This window comes from Mycteria americana, chromosome 3, assembly GCF_035582795.1.
Source record: "Mycteria americana isolate JAX WOST 10 ecotype Jacksonville Zoo and Gardens chromosome 3, USCA_MyAme_1.0, whole genome shotgun sequence".
Classification (NCBI taxonomy): domain Eukaryota; kingdom Metazoa; phylum Chordata; class Aves; order Ciconiiformes; family Ciconiidae; genus Mycteria; species Mycteria americana.
The window spans coordinates 107344228-107368750 of record NC_134367.1 but is presented as its reverse complement, the minus strand read 5'-3'; the positions used below and the strand labels follow the sequence as shown (position 1 = coordinate 107368750).

The 24523-nt window shown below is 39.4% G+C and overlaps 2 protein-coding genes and 1 long non-coding RNA gene across 11 annotated transcripts in view; 1 reads left to right on the top strand and 2 right to left on the bottom strand.

Annotated features, from left to right (window-relative positions):
- The window catches only part of IARS2 (isoleucyl-tRNA synthetase 2, mitochondrial), a 29301-nt gene extending 21190 nt beyond the window's left edge, over window positions 1–8111 (bottom strand). The window contains exons 1-11 of the mRNA XM_075496453.1: window positions 7733–8111; window positions 7056–7178; window positions 5774–5930; window positions 4446–4594; window positions 4310–4359; window positions 4101–4210; window positions 3925–4015; window positions 3441–3556; window positions 1616–1785; window positions 579–669; window positions 217–368 (exon numbers count right to left, since the gene is read on the bottom strand). Coding sequence (XP_075352568.1) covers window positions 217–368; window positions 579–669; window positions 1616–1785; window positions 3441–3556; window positions 3925–4015; window positions 4101–4210; window positions 4310–4359; window positions 4446–4594; window positions 5774–5930; window positions 7056–7178; window positions 7733–7975 — 1452 coding nt within the window. The 5' untranslated portion in view covers window positions 7976–8111. The remainder of the gene's footprint in view (window positions 1–216; window positions 369–578; window positions 670–1615; window positions 1786–3440; window positions 3557–3924; window positions 4016–4100; window positions 4211–4309; window positions 4360–4445; window positions 4595–5773; window positions 5931–7055; window positions 7179–7732) is intronic.
- A 134-nt stretch (window positions 8112–8245) lies between these two features.
- Window positions 8246–20974, top strand: BPNT1 (3'(2'), 5'-bisphosphate nucleotidase 1). Its single transcript, XM_075496454.1, has 9 exons — window positions 8246–8514; window positions 11800–11924; window positions 14655–14759; window positions 14987–15094; window positions 15623–15671; window positions 16672–16763; window positions 17768–17965; window positions 19390–19495; window positions 20826–20974. The coding sequence occupies exons 2-9, from the start codon at window positions 11808–11810 to the stop codon at window positions 20972–20974; spliced, it is 924 nt and encodes a 307-aa protein (XP_075352569.1). The 5' UTR covers window positions 8246–8514; window positions 11800–11807.
- On the bottom strand, window positions 8721–24523 carry LOC142407222 (uncharacterized). Of its 9 annotated transcripts, XR_012774849.1 has the most exons (7): window positions 24343–24523; window positions 23203–23256; window positions 20473–20556; window positions 18816–19014; window positions 18053–18210; window positions 14788–14844; window positions 8721–9121 (listed from the first exon to the last, which is right to left on the bottom strand). It is a non-coding gene; the product is annotated as an uncharacterized LOC142407222 (long non-coding RNA). The 9 variants fall into 9 exon arrangements; XR_012774847.1 differs by having other exon boundaries at window positions 18816–19024; window positions 20473–23256; XR_012774845.1 differs by having other exon boundaries at window positions 20473–23256.

Genomic DNA, 24523 nt, shown 5'->3' with positions numbered 1-24523 from the left:
TGTCAGTCAATGTATTTATCCTGAATTATATCAATATTCACAAAAAAACCCCAGAACATTCATCACTTCTACAAATAACTCACACTTTTCAACTAGGTAGTGTTTGTAAACACTAGAGAACCACCTATTCTGGAGTGAGCTACAGCAAGATTGTTTTGCTGATTGCAAATGGCATCAGCTGCCTTAAACGACCCACAAGAAAGCCAAATTATATACCTGTGCAGTAGCCTTCACACTTGCTGTGTTTACAAACCACTGTTTGCTGGCACGAATAATCATTGGTTTTTTAGTCCTCCAGTCATATGGGTAACTGTGCACATATTTCTCCTCTTTTAACAAACTCCCGGCTGCTTGAAGCATCTGAATGACTGAGGGAAAAAAATGAGGCAAGATGAAAATCTGATTTGAGCACACGGCTACTGTTAACCTCAATTCATTCTTTTCCATGATCAACACATAATAAGAAGTGCCTTTATCTCATCCATATTCAAAATGTGTTCAGTTTATATGAGCCCTCAAAATATACCTGCAGGAGTGTAACTGATAAAGAAACAAATGGCTAAACATCAAATACTCACCAGCTTCATTTCCCTCTTCAAGGACGTTCTTGTTTTGAAGTTCAGGACCTGCAGCTTCGGTAAAAAATCCACCTTCATCCACAAGGCAATCCTAAAAATAAAAATGTTAATTATGTCAATAGAATATCATGTGGCAATTTATTATCTTTCAGGTATTCAAAAGTGAGTTAAGTACTCTGCCGAGTAACTATTTTTCTGATGAAAAGCAAAGAATATTATGTTTAAGTACACTTCAGATATAGTGAACTGCAATTTCGTAATTTACAAGGCAAGTGAATTTGATGTATCAGAAGAAGTGAGCACCATTACGTTTGCAGACATACCACAAACGTCTTACGTCAAGTCACTGTTAATTTGAAAAGTCATTGAAATACTAACCAGTGAGAAACAAAACCAAACAAAACCCCAAGAAAAACCCTACCCCCCAAAAAAACACAACCAGAAATATGAGTATAATTAGATTTTGGAACATCTCAAGAGTCACCTCTTTTGAGAAGGTAAAAGAGAAAAAGAATACCCTGCATCTTCATTTCCACCAAACATAAACTGATTACGCATAACTGAAGTGTATGTGTTTAAAAACCACTGACACACAAAGATATTAATTACTAAATACAATTAAGTCCCTTAAATGCATTTTTTAATTTATTAAAGAATACCCCAAACTTTGCTGAAAAAGAATAGTAATAATGACCTACATAGCTGGTAATTTATTGGTCTACAGCTTTAAAAGCCAATTCTGAGTACTGAGAGCCAATATCTGAGAATTGTGGTCTGTGTTACTCTTAAAAAGATTCTATTCTACCACTTCCCTGTAAGCTTTAATTAGCAGATGGATGAAAAACTTCATCCTTTTATTTTGATACACACTTTTTTAAGCTTAGTCCTGCATTCCTGCAGGCCATGAGCGATACTCACGCTTATCTGAATGCTTCCAAACATTTTAAAGTTTATGCACAAATTACAACAGTTGTTGTAGGGGCATGTGATCAAACAGCTGCAGAAAATCAAGGGCAACAGCTGAAAAAGTGAAGTACCGTAGGTAGCTGATGGTGGGAAGCTACACCGTAGTCTTCCATGCCATGAGCTGGGGCTGTATGAACTAATCCTGTTCCTTTTGCCATTGTCACATGATTTGCAGGTAACAGAGGAGAGACTCTGCCAGGAATTGTGGGATGAGCACAAGAACCATCTGCCAAATCTACACCTGGGGGTGGAAAAAAAAAAACAACCAAAACAAAAAAAAACCAGAAGAGAAAATAGAGAAACAATTAATGCATTCAGCTTCTTTTATCAGAGAGCAGAAACAGAACAATTGATCAGCAAATGTATGTAGAGGATACTATTCAGATGTACTACTTCTTTATTTTGTTTGTGGGTCCCCGTCCAAATGCTTTCAAATTCTCTGCATTGTTAATCTTGCACACAGTTGTGTTTTCCTTTGAAGAAAAAGCTTTTCTTCTACCTTAGCAATGGTATTCCACTAGTAGTGACATTCCATTCCCATTCCTTGGGGACTGCTATCTTAGTGTCCCAGAAACAGATCTCAATAATGATTTAGTAAGCTAAAAACCTTGAATTTGGGATCTATTCCTAGTTCTGCCACTAAGTACAAATATTATCATGAACAATTCATTTGAATTGTCTAAATTACATACAAATAAAGAGAGTATAGCATGAATGAATAGTGACAATTTAAGGTTAAAAAAAGACTGAAGAAATCTTAGTAGTAAAGCCTTGCTTAAAGTCAAGAATCACAGAGCTTGAGGAATGCTTCATATGACAAAATGGCCTTCACTGAACGCTTTCTTCCTAGAAGGAACATGTTTAGGAACTGCTGTCAGACAGTTAGGTACACAAATACAGAAAGGTAACAAATATAACTAATTACTGAATATATGGGAAGATAAGAAGAGCAGGTTTTAATATTAAATTTCTTTTCAAGAAGGTCCAACTATACTGTTGTACGTTATCTGTAAATCTTGTGATTCAAGAAGGTGGAACCTGTGAGAAGAACACCTCCAGGTAATTTTATCATCAGGTAAAAACAAGATTATTAAGCAGAGAAACAGATAATTTTTTTTCCCTCTCAAAAAGAAGGCATGGAAAGACACCAAAACAGCCTGAAAAGAAAAAGTCATAGGAACTACCATTGTCACCTCCTTTAGATATGCATATTTCCACCACTGATTCACCGATAAAGGCAAATGAATGCAGTTCACAAATGACACATTAAATCCCAACTCATGACACTGAATCAGAAGCCTGTCTATTAAGAAATACCACTATGCAGTTTGTCAGGATGCAAACTTAACTGCTTTAGTTTGTCCGTACAGACAAGAGTCACCTACGATACCTCAATAGTCTTCATAGTTATGGTGAAGGCTTAAGACACCTCTTAACAATGAAAAACTTGAAAAGTACCATAACATAACAACGGCTGATAGTGTTTCCGGCTCTGCAACACTAGGTAATTACAATAGTTTTTGTAGAATTTAGCAATCAGGCAGTCAGCAAGCATACTTGTAATTAGCCCCTTGTTCTCATCAGCAATGGATGAGAGAGGACAGCCAAATGGCATTCAGTGTAATTAAGATTTTGACACTGAACAGACTTCCACTCCATGTTTAAGTTTCCCAAGTGTGAATCCAGATTTTAAGAAGTACTTTGAAATCTATGGATGAAAATTGGAGCTACAGTACACCAATACTAAATCTGACAGACTGCTACTCCACTTTGTATTATTTTAGTGAAGCATGTTCTCAAAATATAAACAAACTTAATACATCAAAACTGAAGCAGTTTTCAGACACCTACAAGCAGATTTCCAAGCAACTTAAGACTAACAATATTAAAACCTACCTTTACATGTTGACATAACCTCAAACTGCATGTCCAAAACAGCAGCTGTGGATTCAACTCTATCTGCAGCTAGAATGAAGTGTTCACCGGTAGTTGCACATTTCACAATTGAATATCTACAATGCAAATATATATTTGTGATACTAAATAATTACAAACACCATAAAGCTACAAATTGTTTAAACACTCCATCTCTAAAAGACAGCAAAATACGTTTTTAAGATCTACGTGTCCAATTCACTCTTAAATCTCAAAAGAATTTCAAGATAACGTAACATCAGGAAGAAGAAATAACTTTAAAAAAATAAAAATGAAAGTAGAAATTAATATAATGAGAGACAGAACAGCTTACAATTGTGTCATAAAAAAAACCCAAAAAAGATGCCTTAAATAAAATGTAATGGTAGTCCAGAACGTTTTAGCTTTGCTGATAAATATTGACAAGGACTGACACAGATCATTGAACCAAGTTAAAGACACATACGCTGAATCTGGCATGTAACAAACTGCTTGATTGGCTGGCACAGTCCAAGGTTGTGTGGTCCAGACTAGCACGCTAGCAGGGGATGATCCATCTACAGATGTAAATTAGAAGTACTTTACTTACAGTTATAACAAAAATAAAAGCTATCAGTCTTAAAATCTATACAGAAGTCATACCTATCACAGAAGTCAGCTTAGGTGGTGACTTTAACAGGGGAAATTTCATGTACACAGAACGACTGACATGCTGCTCATTGTATTCAAGCTCCGCTTCGGCCAAGGCTGTTCTGGGTAGATATCAAACATAAGTTAACACACTTGAACATGAAAAGGTATTGATAATCCTTGCTAAAGTTTTGAAGACAAAATAGTAAGTTGATTCTTACTTTGCTGAAGGAGACCAGAACACAGGTTTATAGTCCTGATAAACGAAACCCTAAAGAGGAAAGGGAGGGGAAAAAAGAAAGTTAGGAGAATAGAAACTCATGACAAAACACACACCTTAACAAAAGTTCAACATACCTTATCATACATTTTGTAGAAGACTCTCAGCTGGTTTGCTTCATACTTTGGATCAAACGTACGGTAGCAGTTAGCCCAATCTGCCATTACACCCCAACGAATGAAGGCAGATTTCTGTTTCTCAATTGCTCTTTCTGCAAATTCTCTGGCTGAAGGGAATAGTTCCATTAAGCACATGGTTTAGGCCACTAAGATCAGTATAATACCATTTAAAATATGCTATTGACCATTTTTTAGAAAAGCCTGAGCTGAACGTATTGAAACTGTGTACTAATTACTGATGTGTATTAAATAGATTATGGCTCAAAAAATATAGATTTCAGAGAAGTAGTTACATAAAATGACTGCAAAGAGTAGAAAGATCCAGGAGTGTCACTTTTTGACTAATATGGGGACATAAAGCACAAGTGTCTCTAGAACATAAACTTGCTTTTTAAGGAAGAGGGAAAAAAGTATATTTAGTTATGAAGAACAATTTCTCAAAATGCATTCTCAAATAACGTAAAATAAGTAAGAGTGAAAATTAACCACCTCTGTTGATGCCGATTCAAACTTTTCAAAGCACCATGCATCTGAAAATAAGTTAGCCCATTTCGCTGCTGCAATTTCAAGCCGAAGCAGTTTAAATTGCTCACTACAAATAGTTTTGCAGCTGAACGTTGTTGTCTTTCAATACATATGGCATTTGAAATTATTTTTTCAAAACCGTTTCCATATAATGCAGACTAACTTTCTCTGAAAGGATCACCCCTACAGTTTTGTAGTATTGTTAAAAACAGAGTCAACAAATACATGCCTAATTATGATATTGAGCCAAGCTGTGAAGCCCAATTTTTATCACAGAACCACAGAATGGTTGAGGTCGGAGGAGACCTCTGGAGGTCATCTGGTCCAACCCCCTGCTCAAGCAGGGACTCCCAGTTTATGAGGAGCTTCTTTTTAGCTCCTCAGCAAATTCAGTCTTCAAAACCCAAAAGCATGCTGATCTGATAAATACCGGTTTCATGCCGCTACACAGTTATGCAAAGCAGAAATCCAAATCCTCAGTCCTTTTGGTTTTTTAAACCCATGCTCAATGCTATGCATGTTCATTACAGCAACAAATTAAGCCTGTGTTCAATTATCCCACTTCATAAGATTACATTGTACTCAATCTGCTTGGCAAATACACACAGTGATCCTAGAAAATGTTACCAACAGCTAATAGAAAAAGCACCCAATAAGGTATAAAAGCTATTTATGAAACATAAAATTCAAACTACGCTGAGTAGGATGTACAAATACTGAAGCCAACTTTTTCTATAAAGATACTACAAACAGTAGTTCACCTCTCTGTCTAATTTCCATTGGTGAAAGTTTTTCAGCTCCTTTGACTTCTGACAATGCCTTCAGCTCAATTGGCAATCCATGACAATCCCATCCCGGCACGTAATGTACTTTATAACCTCTCATCATGTAGAAACGATTAGTGATGTCTTTCAAAATCTGAAAAGACACAAGGGTCAGTTATTACTTTAGCTCCCCCATGTGGAATAGCTACATTATTAATGAAGATCCTTCTATTAAAAACACAAATATAAAAGGCTGCATGATACACTTACACTTAAGACTGTCCACTTACGATTTTTTCTTGCCCATCATTTTGTATTTTGGCAGAACCTCAAAGGACCTCTGATCAAAGGAATTCACATTCAGTATAACTGAAGGATGCAGTTTATAAATTTGCAAGACTTGAAGCAAACAAATCCTACTTGCTCTCATTTTTAAAACACTGAGCTGGATTTACAGTGTTGGCCTACTGCACATTATTGCTTTTTGATGTAAGTGGCCACCTACTTGTCATTTTGATGTAAGAGATCACCTACTTGTCATTTTCAGAAGTCCAAGATCACCTACTTGTCATTTTCAGAAGTCCAAGCTTTAGCACTAGTACCTTAGGAACCTGTGGGTCACATTTTAGTCTTTCCAACTTTGTAGCCTATTGTAATGCTGTTGTTCTTAGGACTGAATCTAAACGTATCTGCACATATTTAGGAGTATTATTTCGAAACTGAAATTTACATTTTAAAAACCATCAACATTTAGCCATTGTGGTTCCACTGAAGATACCCAGATAAAATAAAATAAATGCAATATAACAAACTTACAAAATACCCAAAGGAAAAAAGAATAGCAAGGCACAGCTCAGCCATGCATTACAGTAATAATATTACACATACACATATAAAAATATATACTCACCCACGTGTGTATGTGAGATAAGTTCAATATGCAAATAAACTGTGCACTTAATATTGCTTAGGAACGAAGGCTGGACTTTCTCCAAAAAGATGTTCTCTTTCTACTGAAACATTCAGCCTCACAAATGAGCATCCAGCATATAGGTACCGTATACTGGTATATGGTATTTATGTCATGGTATGGTATCTATGTCACTGTGGCATCATACGATATCTACGTAACCGTGTCATTTACTTTTTAAAAGTGCTGTCTACCAAAATACCAAACACTTTAAAGTGTCATTGGTTTAAATGGGAATGGAGAACACACAGCACATTATGGGAAGTATTTATCACTTCAACACAGTACACAGAATGAGGAAATATTTACTTTATTTAATGCATGGCCAACATGAGGGTCTCCATTGGCATAAGGCGGTCCGTCGTGAAGACAAAATTCCTGCTTTGTTTTCCTTTGCCTTTGCCATGAATACAGTTCCGAAAAACCACATTTCTGTAGAGACAACAAGAAAACACCTAAATCATCACAGGCCTTTGCACTTCCAGAAAGCCTGAATTTTACCTTCCCAGTAAAATGTATATTGAAAACAAACAAACGCGCAGAGTTAACTTTTCCAACTCTGTAACAGAAGATGTCAGTAGTTTAAAACTATTAAAAAGCCCGAGACAGGCATGATACTAAGCCTAGCATGATTACTCTGGCTCTCCACTATTAGGGGGGTCGTTACTCTTTCTCCAAACGAAGCCATAAGAAAGGTGGGAGCACCCAGGCTACGGATAACTAACTAACCAAAGATCCCGTGCTCTCCACCTTTCTCCGACAGCTAACTTCGGACGGCCTGGCCAGGCACCCGCGAAAGCCCGGGCCTACAAGAAGCTAAGGGCAGAAAAGGCGGGCCCGTCCAAAAACCTCCGCCCGCCGCCCCCGCCCGCCCTCCCGGGGCCGGGGCTCTGCCGCGGGGCCGGGCCTCGCCGCGCCCGGGGAGCCCCGCACGCCTCTCGGGGCACACACCCCCCGGGCGAGCCAGCCCCGGCCCCGGCCGCTACCTGCTGCGTCTCCAGCTCGGTCTCGGGCTGCAGCCGCCCCGGTAGCTGCGCGGGGAAGCGGCTGCGCGGCAGCAGCACCGTGTCCCGGTACTGGGAGTCCTGCCGGCTCTCCGCCGCGGGCTGCCGGCTCTCGGCCTCCGAGGCGGCGGAGCGCGCCCAGCCCCAGGCGACCCCCGCCCGCGCGCGCAGCCCGACCCGCGCCCCGGCCCGGGCCAGCGGCGGCGCCCGCCAGGCCCCAAACATCGTCACGGGCTCCCTGCGACGGGCGCTGGGGAAACGCTTCCGCCTGCGCTACGGAAAGCGGCGCGGCGGCGACGACGGGCCGCGGGAAGGGACACGTCACGCAGCAACGCGTTTTCCTCCCCGCCGCGGAGGCCTCCCGACGGGCAGGGCGGGGGGAGGGGCGGGGGAGCGCTTCGGCCCTTCCCGGAGCCGGGAGGATTTGGGGCGCTCCGAGCCTCTTTTGTAAAGGCAGCGGCGCCCCCTGACGCGATCGGGGCGAGCTCTCCCCGAAGAAGCCGGCGCAGAGGCCGCAGGGGCGGGCACCGCCTACAGGGGCGGCCCGGCGGGTCCGCCGGCGGGCGCGGGGCGGGGCGGGAGCTGAGCGGCGGGGCCTGGAGCTCGGTTTCGGTTACTTCATCGTTTGGCAAGGGGACCGACGGGGAGGGCTCCCGGTGAGCTCTGAGAGCTCCGCAGGCTGCTGGTGAACGGTGACGGGCGGAGAGGGGAGAGGCGAGAGGCTCGGCCGCCGGAGGAGCGCAAGGGACGCTGCGGAGATCGAGGTGAGTTAGCCGTCGCCCCAGCAGAGAGAGCTTTTCCTGCCACCCACGACCACCTATTTCAGATCATGCAATGCTCAACTAAACGCATTCAGAGAGCAGCGTTCAGTGCCCGGTAACGCTGGCCGGTCCGGAGCCCGTTCACCGCCGGGAATCCTCATGAAAGAGAATCAGGAACGGGCTTTTTTTTTTTTCAATACAAACTCAAAAGGCCTCAAAGCACTTTGGTGAAATGAGGTAGCGCAGCCCTTTCCCACTGTAAGTCTGTAGATGAACCGCAGTGGGACCCAGGCGTTCCCACTCCCCGCTTCTGCTGGAGAAATACCGTTTCCTCACATTACGCAGAATAAAAATTTTACCTTTACCTAAATGCGAGTCAAAGTTTATTGTAAAGGAATAGGGAGCTCTGTCCACTCGGGCTTTGAAGAGTTCAGAGGAAGAAGTCGTAGCTTAGCACTCGCATTCGAAGGCACGCTGTGCGTCATGTCCGTTTTCTCCTTTCATCAGGTGAAATGATAAATTTGGAAAATGGGTGTTTGCAGAAAAGAGACGGAGGTAGCAACATCAACAAATCCGTCATACTTGTTTCGATAAATTAATTGTAGCCACCCTGTAATATTTAAGTATTTCAAAGTTAAAATGCGTAACAAGAACTGGAGAACTCATTTATTTGAGTAGGTATCAAACTGATTTGTCAAGTTGAGACCATTCAATAATTTGGTTGCTCGGCTAGGAGAAAGGATGGATGGTCTCTGGAGGACAAGGCATGTTTTGAAAATAATACACAAATTTAAACTGAGGGATAGTTGCCGTGCGATCTTTGTAAACTGTACAGTTTTGTAAGAGTCAAACTTGTTTGTCCAACGCAAGCAATATATTCTAGAATGTACTGTGGAAGTATACATTAGACATTGCCTTCATCAGAAAGAATGTGCCATAAAACTTATAAACAAACTAGTCAATTTGAGATCAAAAAGTCAGAGAGATGAGAAACTTACGGCCAAGTAGCACACACACTTATCTAACCAAAAAGGTCCAACACACCAGAAAATATGCCACACAGGAGATGCAGCCCTGTAAAAATTTAAGGCACCTTTTGCAGTAATAATATACTTTGCTCTTCATTATTTAGCTACTCTGTATTGGGGAGGAGGGGGCGTTGAACCTCCCATTTCAGTTTCTCTTAATAAATCTTGTTTTTCATAAGAATATTTTAATTTTAAGCTTTGCTTAGAGATTTCAGGTATAAGTTCACTACACAAAGAAAGTATACTTGTTTGCCTTAAGAATGTCCAATAAAAGTGTACCCAAGAAACACCTTGGGTCAAGCTTCAAGAATGTAAGATAGTATTTCTGTATTGTTTTCCGAGTCTTTTGAAACTTTATGGAAACATTGAATAAATCAAGCCTTTAAAACAATTAAGTAAGTTTTAACCTCATTTTACGAAGCAGGATCAAATGTGCAGTAAACGGTCAAATGAAGAACGAGAAGCTGAGCTTAAAATTGTAATTATCTTCTTCTGAGCTCAATTCTTTCACCCAAGCTTCCCATCTAATATGCTAATTTTTTTACTCTCTATCAGAAGTACTCATATTCCAGATATTTTCAGTATGGAATGAACTACATTCAATTTTCCTTCCTGTTAACTTGTTTCATATGATGGTATATACTTAAAATAGTATCTGTCTTCCCATGCGTTATAACATGTATTTGCTCTACGACTTTCAGTTGTTTGAGAGCTGCTTTTTGCCACAGGTATCGTTTCCAAAATTTTCCCTGTAACCATTGTCCAAGACAGCCTGCATGTGCGCTTTGGGTATGGGCCTTGGCTATTTTACAGGACGCCAGAGCACTTCGCTCCCATCTGTGAGCAGTAAATAATAATTAACAGTAGCAACTGTGCTTTTTGAATGTACTTACACAATCACTCTACTCTTATAGCTTCAGAGATCTTCTGACTTTAGAGATACCCGTGCAGTGTTTCTAAAATGCTGAAAAAGTTCTTAAACCAGCTAAATTTGGGATTTTGATACCTCTAACATTGCTGTTTGCTGTAAACAGACGTGAACTTGAGGTCACATCAATATCATCTACAGTAGCTAGCCTTATCACCTCATTATATTATACTTTACCAAGTAGATTTCTCAAGCAAGGGAAGAAAGGTATTGTGTAATGACCTATTGCCACTTACGCAATACTCACTGCAATTGCTGCCAATACTGATTGTGAGGGAAGCCTAATATATCGTCTTCTATGTGGTAATTAATGAGTTTCTCTGTATTTTTTTTCTAGCTCTGTGCTCAAGTGCTTACTTGGAAGTATATCCTACATGTGAGCCCAACCCAAAAAGCACGTAATCTACACTGATAGAAAAAACTGACAGGAAAACATAAAAAGCAATTAGCACTGTGTTTTAAAGAATACAGCGTGGTTATCACTACTTCTTTTTCCTGAGGTAGAGAAAAGCTGGGAGGAATGGACGATTGCTAGCCTTTTGCAAGAGTGATAGTTATTCTTCTATTTGGGAACTGAAGGCATAGTGAATTGCACTGATGTGTGCTGGGGAACAGACGCAGAAGACAATACAGTAGGAAGAATGACAGGACATGCAGTGTTGAGGGGAGGATGTAAGATGTAACAGATTTCCTTAAAGCAATCAAGAGAAGTTAAAGAACTACAGAAAGGATGGTAGAATTTAGATGAATAGACTTTCGCATACAAGTGCAGTGTCTGCAGTATCTGCATATCATTAGCCTATTTTGTGTCCACAATTAGGCCATCTACAAAAGCCTACTTCATATTTAAACAAATAAAAATAGTAAGTAAAGTTGCTCTTGTCGTCCTGTCTGGTAGCCTTGTGCTTGAGTCTGGGCACAAACCAACTCTGTAGGTTCAGTTCTGAAAAAATGAACTTATGTTCAAAATGTACAAAAAATGAGTACTGTGTGTAGACTACACTTTTTCTTAACGTTTATGATAAAGAGTTTCTGCTGCTGCTGATGTTCTTGTTTAATGCCAGATTTTATTTTAGTGAGAACTAGGTTCACTGTCAGACAGAGCACGGATATTTGAAAAATCTTGTCTAAAATAGCTTTACATGCCTGTGTTTGTTAAGTGTATTTTTTAAAAAGTCAAAGCTCACTTCATTACTACTCACTGGCAGTAACCCACTTTCCTCTTCCTACTCAGCTTAAACTGTATCTGTTTGGAATGTTACGTAAAATATTTTCCTTCTTGTCTTCTCTTGAAGAGAGAAATGTACAAGTTTGCTTTTTGTTTCTTTTCAGCATTCAGTATGGCTTCTCCAGCTCTACTCATGCGTGTGGTCGCCTCTGCATATTCTGTTGCGGAAAAAGCTGCAACAATTGTTAGAAATGTAATGGCTGCAGGAGATCTGGGGATAGTGGAGAAGGTATTACTTTTACTTTGTTCCAATTTAATTTCTCTTATTAATGCTGAGTTAGATACAGGTCAAAGTGGTATTTTTGAAGATTATGGACTGCATTAGGTATCTATATTATTTTTGGTCTTTACATTGAAGCAATTGCTGGTATTTACATTTTTCTGATAGTAAGCACTTTCAGCCAGTTGTGAAGAAAAACCTGATCCTTTACGGCTATTATTGTCAGTTCAGACAGTAGATGCAAAAAGATTTTTTTTTCCCCATTTAGTCAGTTATGTTCACCACTACAAAAACATTTGCAAGTTTTTCTTATTCCCTTTTTTCCTAAGCAATTAAAATCAGGTGTATGGGGGAGAGAATTAAAAAAAACCTGGAAGGTAATGGTCTGTGTTTTCAAAAGTACTTAGATGCATAGCAGGACTCTCAGACACATGCAAGTAGAATATACTCTCCCACATAACCTGCTTTTAGGTTCTTGGAAAAACTAATGCAGCTTCACTACAAGGAAGCCTGAAAATACTTGCATCCAGAGGTACAAATTAAGCACTGTGTGTACTTTGTTTTATTAACCAGTTAGTTTTAAATGCATAAACAAGTTTAATTAAGCTTATTTTTTAAGAGTCCAGCACGGTTAAGGTCATTTTAACTAAAACTAAATGCTGGCTTTTATCTGTTTAATTCAGTTTCACTTCAAAAAAATACACGTGTGTTAATATTATTTCCCAGTAAATCAGGAATGCATTGCTCAATCATTTTCTAATATAATAAAATCAGCAAATGAACACATTTTAAGCTCTGTAACCAATTAAGTAAATAATTGTTAATACAGTATAACAAAAATTATCAAAAGTAACAGGTGATATTGTTTCTAAATAAGACTGGTTATACATACTTTTTTTTTTTTAAATGAGTACTACAAACACAGAAAATTAAATTGAAAACAATGACCAACAGAAGAGGTTCCTGTTTGAGGGACTAGCAATCTCAGAATTCCTGCAAGCTTCTTGTCAAAGGTGGCTGGTGAAGAAAGAGGAAGAATGCAAGAGAGAGAACCTGTATGTGCCTCTGCTTTACAGTCTGGAGTGAAGAGATGCCCAAGAACAGAAAGTGCTGCTTCTCATCATTCATCCTCTTTCTGCAGTCAGCAAACATCAAGACCAATTCCAACTGGCCTTACTGAAAGCTTTAGAAAACCTAGGAAGACAGTGTTCCACCGTTTCCCTCAACACATTGACCTCCCATCCATTTATCTAGATGAGGAAAAATAGTTCAAGGACAGTTGAATTTTTAGCTAGCTCCTCTCCTTCCTCTCCTGATGTCCCGAGTTTTCTTTCCCCCCAGTCAACTCTAAGCTCTCCATTTATAGTGCTTCTCCTTGTAGCATTTTTACTTTTTTTTTTTTCCCCAGTTGGTAGGTAGACATTTTGTCCAGCCATTCTTACATTATTAATGACTGTTTTGAAGAGCTACTTTATACTGTTTTATTAGGTTGATGTCCTGGAACAAGAGACATTCTCTGCAATAACTTGATCTTTCAAAGTCTAAACTCAGTGCCAAATTCAACCAAATTTATTAGGGGATAAGAGGGAAATTTCAAAGGAAAAGATCAAGTTTTGTAAAAATAGGCAATTGGCTAAGGGACAGACTAGGTTTTGAGCATGCAAAAATTAACCCATAACATGATTCTAAATGGAATATTCCATTCCTATGGCTAATTTCTGTAGCTGGATAAAACAATTTTCATGTTGTCACCAAGTAAGATACAAGCAGATAACAAAATTTTTGTTTGATTCAGCTAAGATGCAAATCCTTGGATGAACTGGCTTTCTTAACTCCTGTGCTTACAGAAGTATTTCTTACTGGGATTCTGTCTCTGGACCTAAAGGGCTCCTCCATTCATAGATACATGAAGATTAAGGCGAGAAAGTATTAATAAATTACCCACTTCCACTATATAGCAGGTTATTAATGCTCGAGAAGAAATTACTGTAACCCATCTGGCAACCTATGTTTGGCTACACTGCATCTTTTGGGAAGGCTTTAACTCATTGTTTCATGTCATCTTCAGACACCAAATCTACTCTTTCCTGTCTAGTATTTTTTTGGAAAAAATGTATGGGTGTTACTGTCCAATTCAATTTCACTGGTTAGCTTCTGGCCCTCCTTGGCCTTTCTCTGCTAGACTAAGGAACTGTTCACTATTTAGAAGTTTATACATCATAATTGTTTCCATTTTTTTTTTAAACAAGCTAGATTAACTGGACTTTTAAATCACCTTTTACTAACACCTTGCCTATATTTCTCCTCTTTCGTAATTTGCCATGTCTCTCCAGTGAGCCTTAAAATATTTATTTTCTTCCTGTTAATATCTTAATTTTTGCTTTTCCCTCTTCTTGTATTATATCTGGGCTCATACTTGTATTAATTTATTCTGTACATAGAATAGTATTTGCACAAATACATATTCAGTACAATTGCACCAGTGCATGAGAAGAACACAGCATGTAAATATTGTTCTAATATCATACCAGTCTATCTTAGCTCTGGGGTGTACAGGGAAACTTTGCTTCTTTCAATTTTTAGCCTGCCTCTCTCAAGATCACTTACTGGGTTGATGATTTATCAAATTAGACTTCTTTTTCATTACAAGGTAGATATTCAGAGTGACATATGGGCCATTGTACTGGGTTTTGTTGTTGTTGTTTTGAAATACACAAATTCCTATCCATCCTTTGACAGACTGGAGCCAATGACTTGCAGACCAAAGCGGACCGACTGGTACAAATGAGCATTTGTGCTTCCCTGGCACGGAAGTTTCCCAAGGTGACAATCATAGGAGAAGAAGTAAGTACCTAATTTATTTCATACTAACAATTTAATTTGCTGTAACTTGCAGTGGAATTTGCTTTGGGAGGTTTTAGGAAATCATCTGTTTTAAAAAAAAAAAAAAAATTTTTTCCATCCCATTTCATCAGCTTTGTCAAGTAAGCTGCAAGCAAATCCACAGTTCTAAGGCAAATCAGGGTGAGTCCAACACCTTTTTCTAACAATTTTGAGACTCCTTTTGTTAGGAACTGTCCACTGATGAGGTGACTGAGGAATTAATTGAAGATGGTCACTGTGAAGAAATACTGAAGAAAACTTGTCCTGCTCAGTACACAGGAATTAAAGAAGAAGAGGTAATGTGGTAATGCTATACATATGTCTTCATATTTTACACTCTATCTATATTACTTACTGATTTTAGCTAAGAATGTATTATGAAAAAAGGTTATTTCAGTGTTGCCAGTTTTTCTCTCTGGTTTGAAAACTGAAATGTAGTCATGAGAATCACACCTCCAGACCTGGAAATGCTGCATATCCCTGTGCGCAGTAATGGGAAATGGAAATTTGCTTGTTACAACTTGTGATTCAAATTTATTTGGAGGGAATCTAATTTGGACATAAGAAAGTAACGTCATTTCCATGTTCAGTTTAAGCCTTCATACCTCTATTAAGATATTTGCTGAGAATTTCCAGTCAGTTTTTAAGCTTTTTTGTGTAAAATACTACTGTAGGCTTCAGTTATATCATAATGTTAAAAATCTGAATCTCTTTATTTCCTTACTACTGTAAGGAAATAAAAGCACTAAAGTAAAATGTATACTTTGCATGGTCATTTACATGATTTGTATTTGTTAATTTTCCTTATTTTTTTATTTTTAAAGCTCGTAATATGGGTTGATCCTTTGGATGGAACCAAGGAGTACACTGAAGGTTGGCTTATCTTTTAATTCTGCAAATTCAAAAAAGATTATAGCAGTGTAATAAAGTAGCATGTACAGGTAGATAGCTTTATGATATGTTACATACAATATTGTTTTATAAGGCTGATGTTGTTTCTATACTTTTTGAGTTTTATGGAACTTTTAAATCATTCCATTCAATTCTAACCAGTATTGAATATTCCTGATGGGCTACTGAGTGCCCACCAGTTTTTATCATTTCAGGGAGCCAAGGGCTGCCTTTGATTGCTGGCGGGTTGTCTTAAGGTTTTAGTGAAACTTACAATTTTGCATATACTTTGAATTGAGGACTAAATCTCCCATTCACACAGGAATATGCTCAATTATATCTCCTCTTCAAACAACCCAAATACCACAGCTGTATTTGTAGACCTTTCAAAATAAAACATCTTCCCCTAAATCATTATTCTTCAGTTATGGGCAGAAACCGTTTTCAGCAAAGCCTAATTTCTGTCCATAGAAATAGACCCTAAAATGAAGAAGAAGAAGAAAAAATAAAAACCTCCAAAAACAATATGCCAAAACCTTGCTTTAGCCTCCTGCTGCATATTTTAGTTGATTAATGTAAAATCTTCTAGGCAGATTTTTTCCCCTTTTCAGGGAAAGACATGTACGACTGTCAACAAATTGCTAGTTTTGAATACCATTAAAGAATTCACACAATTACAGAAGAATGTCATCATATACTGCTATTTAGTTGTATCTTTAAACTTCTCTCTCATTATGTGTTCATTATAACATAGTTCTATTAAGAGAATTCTATGCGGGGCATTTTTTTTGCAGACCTCAAGGCTAAATTACTAAAAATTTATATCAACCAACCTATTACACCTGAAAATCCTGATTCGTATTTGCATTTTTAAGATACCACCCTGCATATCAACTTGTGGACTTTTATTGAAGGTTTATTTTTTTTATATATATACTTTCTCTTTTTCAAGCATAACTACATTCATATTATTTCTGTACAGGTCTCCTTGACCACGTAACGGTTCTTATTGGAATTGCTTATGGAGGCAAAGCAATAGCAGGAGTTATTAACCAACCATATTACAACTATGAGGTATTAAATGCATTGATTTGTTTAAAAGCATTAGGTGATTTCTAACTGTCACTTCTAAGCCATTTCTAGTTAGCACACTTTCAACTGAAAAGCAGTGTGTAGTGGAGTTAATGTTGTAATATAAGGTGTTGTTGTTTTTATTAAATATATACAAGTTCATATGTTGGTTTCCAGGAACTGAATCTCAGGGACCTACTAACAGCCATACTGAATCCTGAGGCTTATATAATACACTAATACAGTGTATGTCACATAGGTACTGTACATAGTACTACAGTACATGTAACGTATATATTGTAAAACAGGTACAGATCGGTGTTTTTGCAGTCTTTGCTAGAAATTCTTTAGTAAATCCGTGCAATAGTTGCATTCGTGATGTGTGGTAACTGCCATAAATCTGCAGCCCTAAATAAACCAAGCGTATCTGTCACTGACAGCTGGGTTAGAGTGTATCAGGCCAGGTTTCAGGTGTAGGTCCAGGACAGCCAGCCTACAAGCATTTACACATGTTTGGAGATTATTTCAGTATTATCGGGGGGGGGAGCTCATGATGCAGTCTGATTAATTAAACTTACTAGAATTTAAAGAAAAAGCTCTTGAGCTGATGTAAGGCGTATCGTCAGCTGATTCTATATGTTCTATGTGATATGTATGACAAAACATTTAAAATGACAAGATATTTTCAGTTACAGATTGTGCCTGAAGTACAGAAGTACACAAATATTAATTTGTCAGTCACTGGAGGCAGGATGTAATGCACCACCACAATGTCACAGATAAGAAAAGGGTAAATGATGTCATTGCTTTAGAGGGAAAGAGAGCCAATTTTTCACTCTGGGCTCTAGAGTAGTTCTTTTTAAGTGCCATTGTCTAAATGTATAACCCAGTATTAATATTATATTCCCTGATATGCAGAGATGTCTCTAGGTACTCCTTTCCATTTGTGCTTTAAGTGCTGATCACTATGATTAACCATCACCTGGACCTGTGTACCTTTTTCTTAGGCAGGATCTGGTGCTGTGTTGGGCAGGACAATCTGGGGAGTCCTGGGCATAGGTGCCTTTGGATTTCAGCTCACAGAAGCACCTGCTGGGAAACACATCATCGTTACCACCCGTTCTCACAGCAGTACCCTGGTAAATGACTGCATCAGTGCCTTGAACCCAGACAGTGTCATCAGAGTCGGAGGAGCAGGAAACAAGGTATGAAAACTCCAAATCTTTTGTTTTTACTGGGAGGTGGTACCTTTGCAAAAAGAAAAAGAATTTTTAAAGCAATCATTTGCTTACTTGCATGAATGTACAGGAGACTTCTTCCTCCTTCCCCAGCACAACTTCTCTTCCTAGCATTCAGTCTGCTGTGAGGTAGAGAGAATTTGGTATGGGTATCTTTGTAACAGTGGCCGTGCTGGTCATGGCTGAGGTCCATCTTCCCCAGTATTCTGTTTCTAGGGGAGAAAATAAAAAGTTATAAGACCAGAATGACTAAATGCAAATTCAGTTTAATCACAATTATTAGACGTTCCCTCCTGTTCACGTTAATACAGTTTTTGTTCCAACTATCTAGCAGCACATATGAAAGGATAAAAATAGAAGCATACAGTGGTATTTCCTTTGCAAAACTTCTCTGCATATAGGGAATACTCATTTGCTACAGTTTTTAATGCTTAGTTTTGTCATGGCTATCAAAACCAGACCCTCCAATCTCTTTTCTCCAATGTGTGCAAGGCCCAAAATGGCACCAAGACAACATGGAGATAATTTCCACTTTATGTTTTTGGTACTTGCACAAGATGGGAATTCTTGTTTCTGAAACTAAAAGCAGATTTTCATACTATAGACTTGTCCTGGTTTAACCCAGCAGGCAGCTAAACACCACACAGCCGTTCGTTCACTCCCCCCTCAGTGGGATGAGGGAGAGAATCAGAAGAGTAAAAGTGAGAAAACTCGTGGGTTGAGATAAAGACAGTTTAATAGGACAGAAAAGGAAAGGAAAATAATAATAATGATAAAAGAATATACAGAACAAGTGATGCACAATGCAGTTGCTTACCACCCACTGACCAGTGCCTGGCCAGTTCCCAAGCAGCAGCCGTGCCCCCCCAGCCAACTCCCCCCAGTTTTTTGTTCAGCATTATGTCATATGGTGTGGAATATTCCTTTGGCCAGTTTGGGTCAGCTGTCCTGGCTGTGTCCCCTCCCAGCTTCTTGTGCATCTCCAGCCTTCTCAGTTGGTAGGACAATATGAGAAGCTGAAAAGTCCTTGACTTAGTGTAAGCACTGCTCAGCAACGACTAAAACAGTGTTATCAACATTATTCTCATCCTAAATCCAAAAAACAGCACTACACCAGCTACTAGGAAGAAAATTAACTCTATCCCAGCTGAAACCAGGACAAGACTGTATTTATAACAATCAAAAATAGATCATTCAGAATGGTAATACAGTATAGCTTTCTAAATCTTAATTTAATTTCTTGTAATATCAGAAAGGAAAGGGCTAGTGTTCCTTTTCTGACTGTAAGTACATAGAATAAACTGATCTCATCCCTGTTTCCTGGTGTAATTTTTACCCATTTCTAAATGCCTAGATCCTTTGCAATGATTGCCATTCTCTATTCGTAACAGATCATTCAACTTATAGAAGGCAAGGCATCTGCTTATGTATATGCCAGTCCTGGGTGCAAGAAATGGGATACATGTGCACCTGAAGCTATTCTACATGCTGTGGGAGGTAAGTTAATAGCATTCAAAATTCCAAGGTAAGTGAAACTGCATCAATTTAAAGTTATTTATACTTTTCATAGAAAAAAAGAATTTCCAAACATGTCTTTGCAAAGAAAAATGACAGTACGTATGTATTTTTAAATAGTCACGATTCACTAGGAGCTTTGAGCCCTTTGAAATCAAGTAACTCCAAAGGGACAGCAAATTATGCTCTGGAAAGCGTGATATGATCTGTTTTGCCCTGGACTAATATAGTCAATAACTGTGAAATAATTAAAAAAGCCAAATTCCAATATTTTGGGTATGTTACTTTTAGTATTTTCAAAACAAATGGCTTTTTTCTGTTGGCTACTATTTCACAGTAAAATCATGCTGTCCTACTAACTGGATATAGTAATTTATTATTAGTAACATATTATGTAATCGAATTCTTTAAAACAACAAAAATAGGCCAAATCATGCAGTTGTTCCTCGGATGTACAAACTCCAAAATAGAGTCATTCATGTAATTCAGTAAAATTAGTGGTCTCCAGCCAACATAAGCCACTTCACCTTTCTAGGGGGTAGGGTGTTAGAGAAGTTATGAAAAAGTCTGACTGGCAAGAATTTGAATATACATAGTAGTATTATACTTTCTCTGCTGTTCACGTTGATAGACCTTTTACCACCCTGTGCTAAAATTGTGGGTTTTGATCTCCTAAATTCTGTCAAGCAAGGATAACAGGCTTCATAACGACATTAACTCCTCTGCAGTCTCTAGTGTTGGTAACTGGGATAGCTTTAAACAGGTTAGCTCAGGCACAAAAAAGTAACCAATCTGGGGCAGCACAGTGCTGTATTTAGCCTCCTTGTTATGTAGGTATCTCGTGGTTAAATCAGCTTGCATAAAGATCTGTGTTGCTCTTGCGAAGTGATTTCTAGAAACTCATTTAAAACCAGCTGGGTTATTTCTATATTATGTTAGTGTTTGTTGTGTAGACTTACCCTGGCTTTTACTTGAACTGAGGATTTTTTTTTCTTCTTGTCAACGGCCGATGTATAAGCTACTCGGGAAGCATTTTAATTAGTCTGTAAGAGAGAGATGATGTTTTCCTTTTCCTGAAACACAAGGAATTTAAGTATCGCTGAAAGAAAAGAAAACCATTAGTTATTTGATTTCAGTCAATAACAAACTGTTGCACTTGAACTGGGAGCAAAGATACTACACATCTGAAGACAGGCATGTGTACGCCAAAAAGTGTCTGCTTTTTTTTAGTTATATCACTTGTACTAATAAAATAGATTATCTCTCTCCAACTCCTGTTTGGTGTAATAATTTTTTTTCCTTTTTTTTGCAGGCAAGATAACTGATATCCATGGAAATTCATTTCAGTATAACAAGGAAGTGAAACACATGAATTCAGCTGGGGTCCTTGCCACTTTGAGAAATTATGACTATTATGCCAGTCGTATTCCTAACACCGTTAAACAATCTCTTGTGCCTTAAAGCAGTAAAGCATCTTCACTGGGCCTGGCAGGCTGAGAAAGTGAGCTTGGAGAATAAGAAAGAAAGAAGATAACTGAGCTTGAAATTTTGTTTTATAGAATCTGAACCGAATTACTCCATTAAGGTGTTCAAGAATTTCAAAATTACATACAGAATCTCTAGGTATATGTTGGATCAGATTGTTTTGTTGTGTTTAGCAGACATCATCAAAAAAGTCACATTTCTTCAATAGTAGTTTTCCATATTCTTTGGGCGTATTCATTCTTCACGTGGTACGACTGTGCTTAATATACTGCTAATCATAACACTACAGTCCAAAAATCATCTTAATATTCAGGGCACAAAATCATGTTAAGTAATTTATCTGATCTTGCTCAATGTTTTTTGTTATTATAAAGTTGACAGTTTTGATTCTTAGAAGTGAGTCTTTGAATTTTTGGGGTGGCCAAGATTGCTATTTGTGGTGAGTTGGGTTGTCTGAGTTTTGCAGGAGTGAGGATGCAGTCCAGGTGGGCCTCTGACATTTCAAATAGGGCTTCCTGGATCATTGGATCCATTGAGGATCAGCAAAGTGTTAATACAGCAGGGCTCAGGAGACCTCAGTTGAGGAGAACCCAAGGAAACTGCAACAGTGGGAGGAGTTCCCAGCACCTCTCTGATGATCTGAAATGCCTCTGTCACAGGGTCTATGCCACCTCAGTCTTGGAGAGCTTTGGGCATCCTAGGTCACTTAGTCATACATGGAGACAACAGAAATGCTGGAACTTGAAATTTTTCATGTCCAAATTTTGAGAGAAACGAAGTCCAGGTGCCTTTCCAACAGCCCCAAGAGTTGAAGAACCTGACACTACCCCTTCCCCCTCCTGTGGAACATAGGCATGTTAGGGGAGGCGACAGAGCAGAGGACAAGATCACCTAAAATGAACTTAAAAATTGGAGAGCCTGTTCCAGTCAGCTTTCCCATAGGTGTGGGGGTTAGGAAAGCAGAATTCAGCTGTTCAGTCCACTTGAACACAAAAGAGAACAAGAAGTAAATTCCATATGACTAGCTAAAATTGGCAGCCTTAGCCAAAACAGATGAAGTCTCTTCAAGCTCAGTTTAGGATTCTGGAGTATCTTGAACCAGTGGGGCCCCTCAAGTGCTTTATTTTCTCCCGATTTTGTGACCCAAGTCCCTCACCCCCACATTAAGGAGTCTTAGGGACTCCATTTCCCTAACAATATGACACATGCTGAAGCATGCCATGAAGAGATGCCAGTTTCAATGGACAACACATAGTTGTGGTTTTCTTCCTGTTCTCTGTGTGGATAGAAGAGTGGCGTATGTTGGGTTCTCGGGCTTGTGGTGTCAGGGAGGGTGCCTGAACTTGGCTGCTTGCTTAGGTAAAGACTGAATGCTTAAGCTCTCCCAGCATTTTTTTTTTTTTTTGCCTTAACCTCTGCTGACACTATGAATGGCAAAGTAGCCTGCAAGTTGCACTGCACCCATTCTCACTTCCTCCCTGCCCACAAGATTAAGTCCTCCGAATAACTACACTCTTGGTCCACTGAAACCATCCTTAAGCTAGCACAGAACTTCAAGATACAAAAAGCTATGTTTCCCATACAGAAGAAAATTTCAAAGTTCAGTTTTCAACAGTGTGTTACTTCTTTCTCCTTTCATCACACAAAGTATTTAACATCTCTGATTTACTTAGAGTCTTTAGACTAGATCCTCTCCTCACAGTAGGGTAACACCAATATGACTTCATTGGCTTAAAGCTGGCTCTATTTCCAGCAAGCGGGAACATCTTGACACCAATAGATACAAACAAGGCAACTCTTGCTAAAGTGTTCCCAGTCTCTTCATGTGCACACATGGTAAAGGATCTAAGGAAGCTCTTTCCTTAGTGAGGTCATCACAACATTTACAGATAAATTAGCAAGATTATCACTTACCTCACTATCATCATCAGCCAGTCCATAATGCTATCATGACAGTGGATTAAAGCTGCATATATAGGAACAACGCATGCTTCTAATCCTTTCATCTATAGCCTACCTTTCTTCTCCTTCCTCAAGCGCATGACTAGTAAGAGCATGCAAGACAGATTCAGCCTGCTTTAATTAGTCATCTTGACCCATTATAAGTTTAATCATTCCACATATTGATTGTGACTGAAGTTTGAACCACGTAGCACGCACAAGATTAATCTAATTTCACTGCCTCAATTATACATAATTCTCACCTTTATCTTCTGCAGAATTCTTGGATACACATGCTTTAGTATTCACATCAAAATCTGCATGCGAATTTGCAAAACACATTAAGATAAAACGTAGAACAACTTAGACGACACAAAGCTTGCCTTAATAAATCTTTCCATCTAATCATTAAAATACAAAGTCAAATACAGAACCCACTATTAGTAATCTTCATCTATGTCTCTATATCCTTATTTTCATCTGAAACTTGCTATATGTTTGAAAATGTCCTCAGCATAAGCCCCTTTCTAATTCTGCTGTAATTTATCTCTCTGCTCATTTACAGTTACCTCAATGGGAGTAGATGCACATAGCATACACCAGCTTCTACCTGAGGTGTAAAGACGGTTATGTATGGTACTACTTTCCATGCTTACAGAAACTGTAAAACTGCTAACACGGGAAAATATAAAGGAAAGTTGAGATAAAATCCAGCAGCAGGAATCAAGGATAAAAGCCAGCACGTAAGGTGCAGTCATGCTGTGGCTATACCACTATGCCCACTGCACAGAACAGCACCGGTCCACCAATCAAGCATTTCAGCATTTCTCTGCTAGCCCATCAGGTGCTATAGTACCATCTATAAAATAAACGGAAGGGGGGCGGGAAGCAGCACAGTGACACTGCATTGTCCTTGTAACAATGTGAACTTGAGCATCTCCTGTGAAAAACTGCTGACAGTATTTTTGTAATTCATTCCAAGACTGGTTTGACCCACTGCAAAATCTGCGTGTTCGTGAGGAATGTAACAAGTAACATTCTATGGAAAAAGATGGGTTAAACCACTGCACTCAAATGTGTCGTGTATGTTGCACCGTTTGATTTGTTTGTATCGTTATACATAGAAAAGGGACCGAAGCCATCTCTACAGCTGCTGCCAGACACCTAGCTCAGGAGTCTTTACAGTTAACTCCTGCAAAGCTCTCGGAAGGGCCTGCCCAAGCGCCGGAGCAGCTGCGAGAGGAGAAGCGCCGGCACCAGACACCGCTCCCGCCGTCGGGCTGCCCCGCCGGTGAGCACCCGGCCCCAGCGAGGCCAAGGGGACGCTTAGAGGCAGGGCAGCCCCCACACAGCCGCCAGCCCCTACCGAGCACCCAGACAGGACTGCTTCCCCGCCACTTCACCTAGCGCGGGCGGGCGCACCGCCCGTTAGTCATCTCCCGCCCGGCTCCAACCTCACCGCCGCCTCCCGGCAGACTTCGGGCCGTGGCTGCAAAGCGGCGGCGGCCGCGGCAGCCCCTGTAGGAGCTGTCCGGCGGTGACGGGGGCGAGAAAACGGCCCTCCACCTCACGCACCCCCCGCTA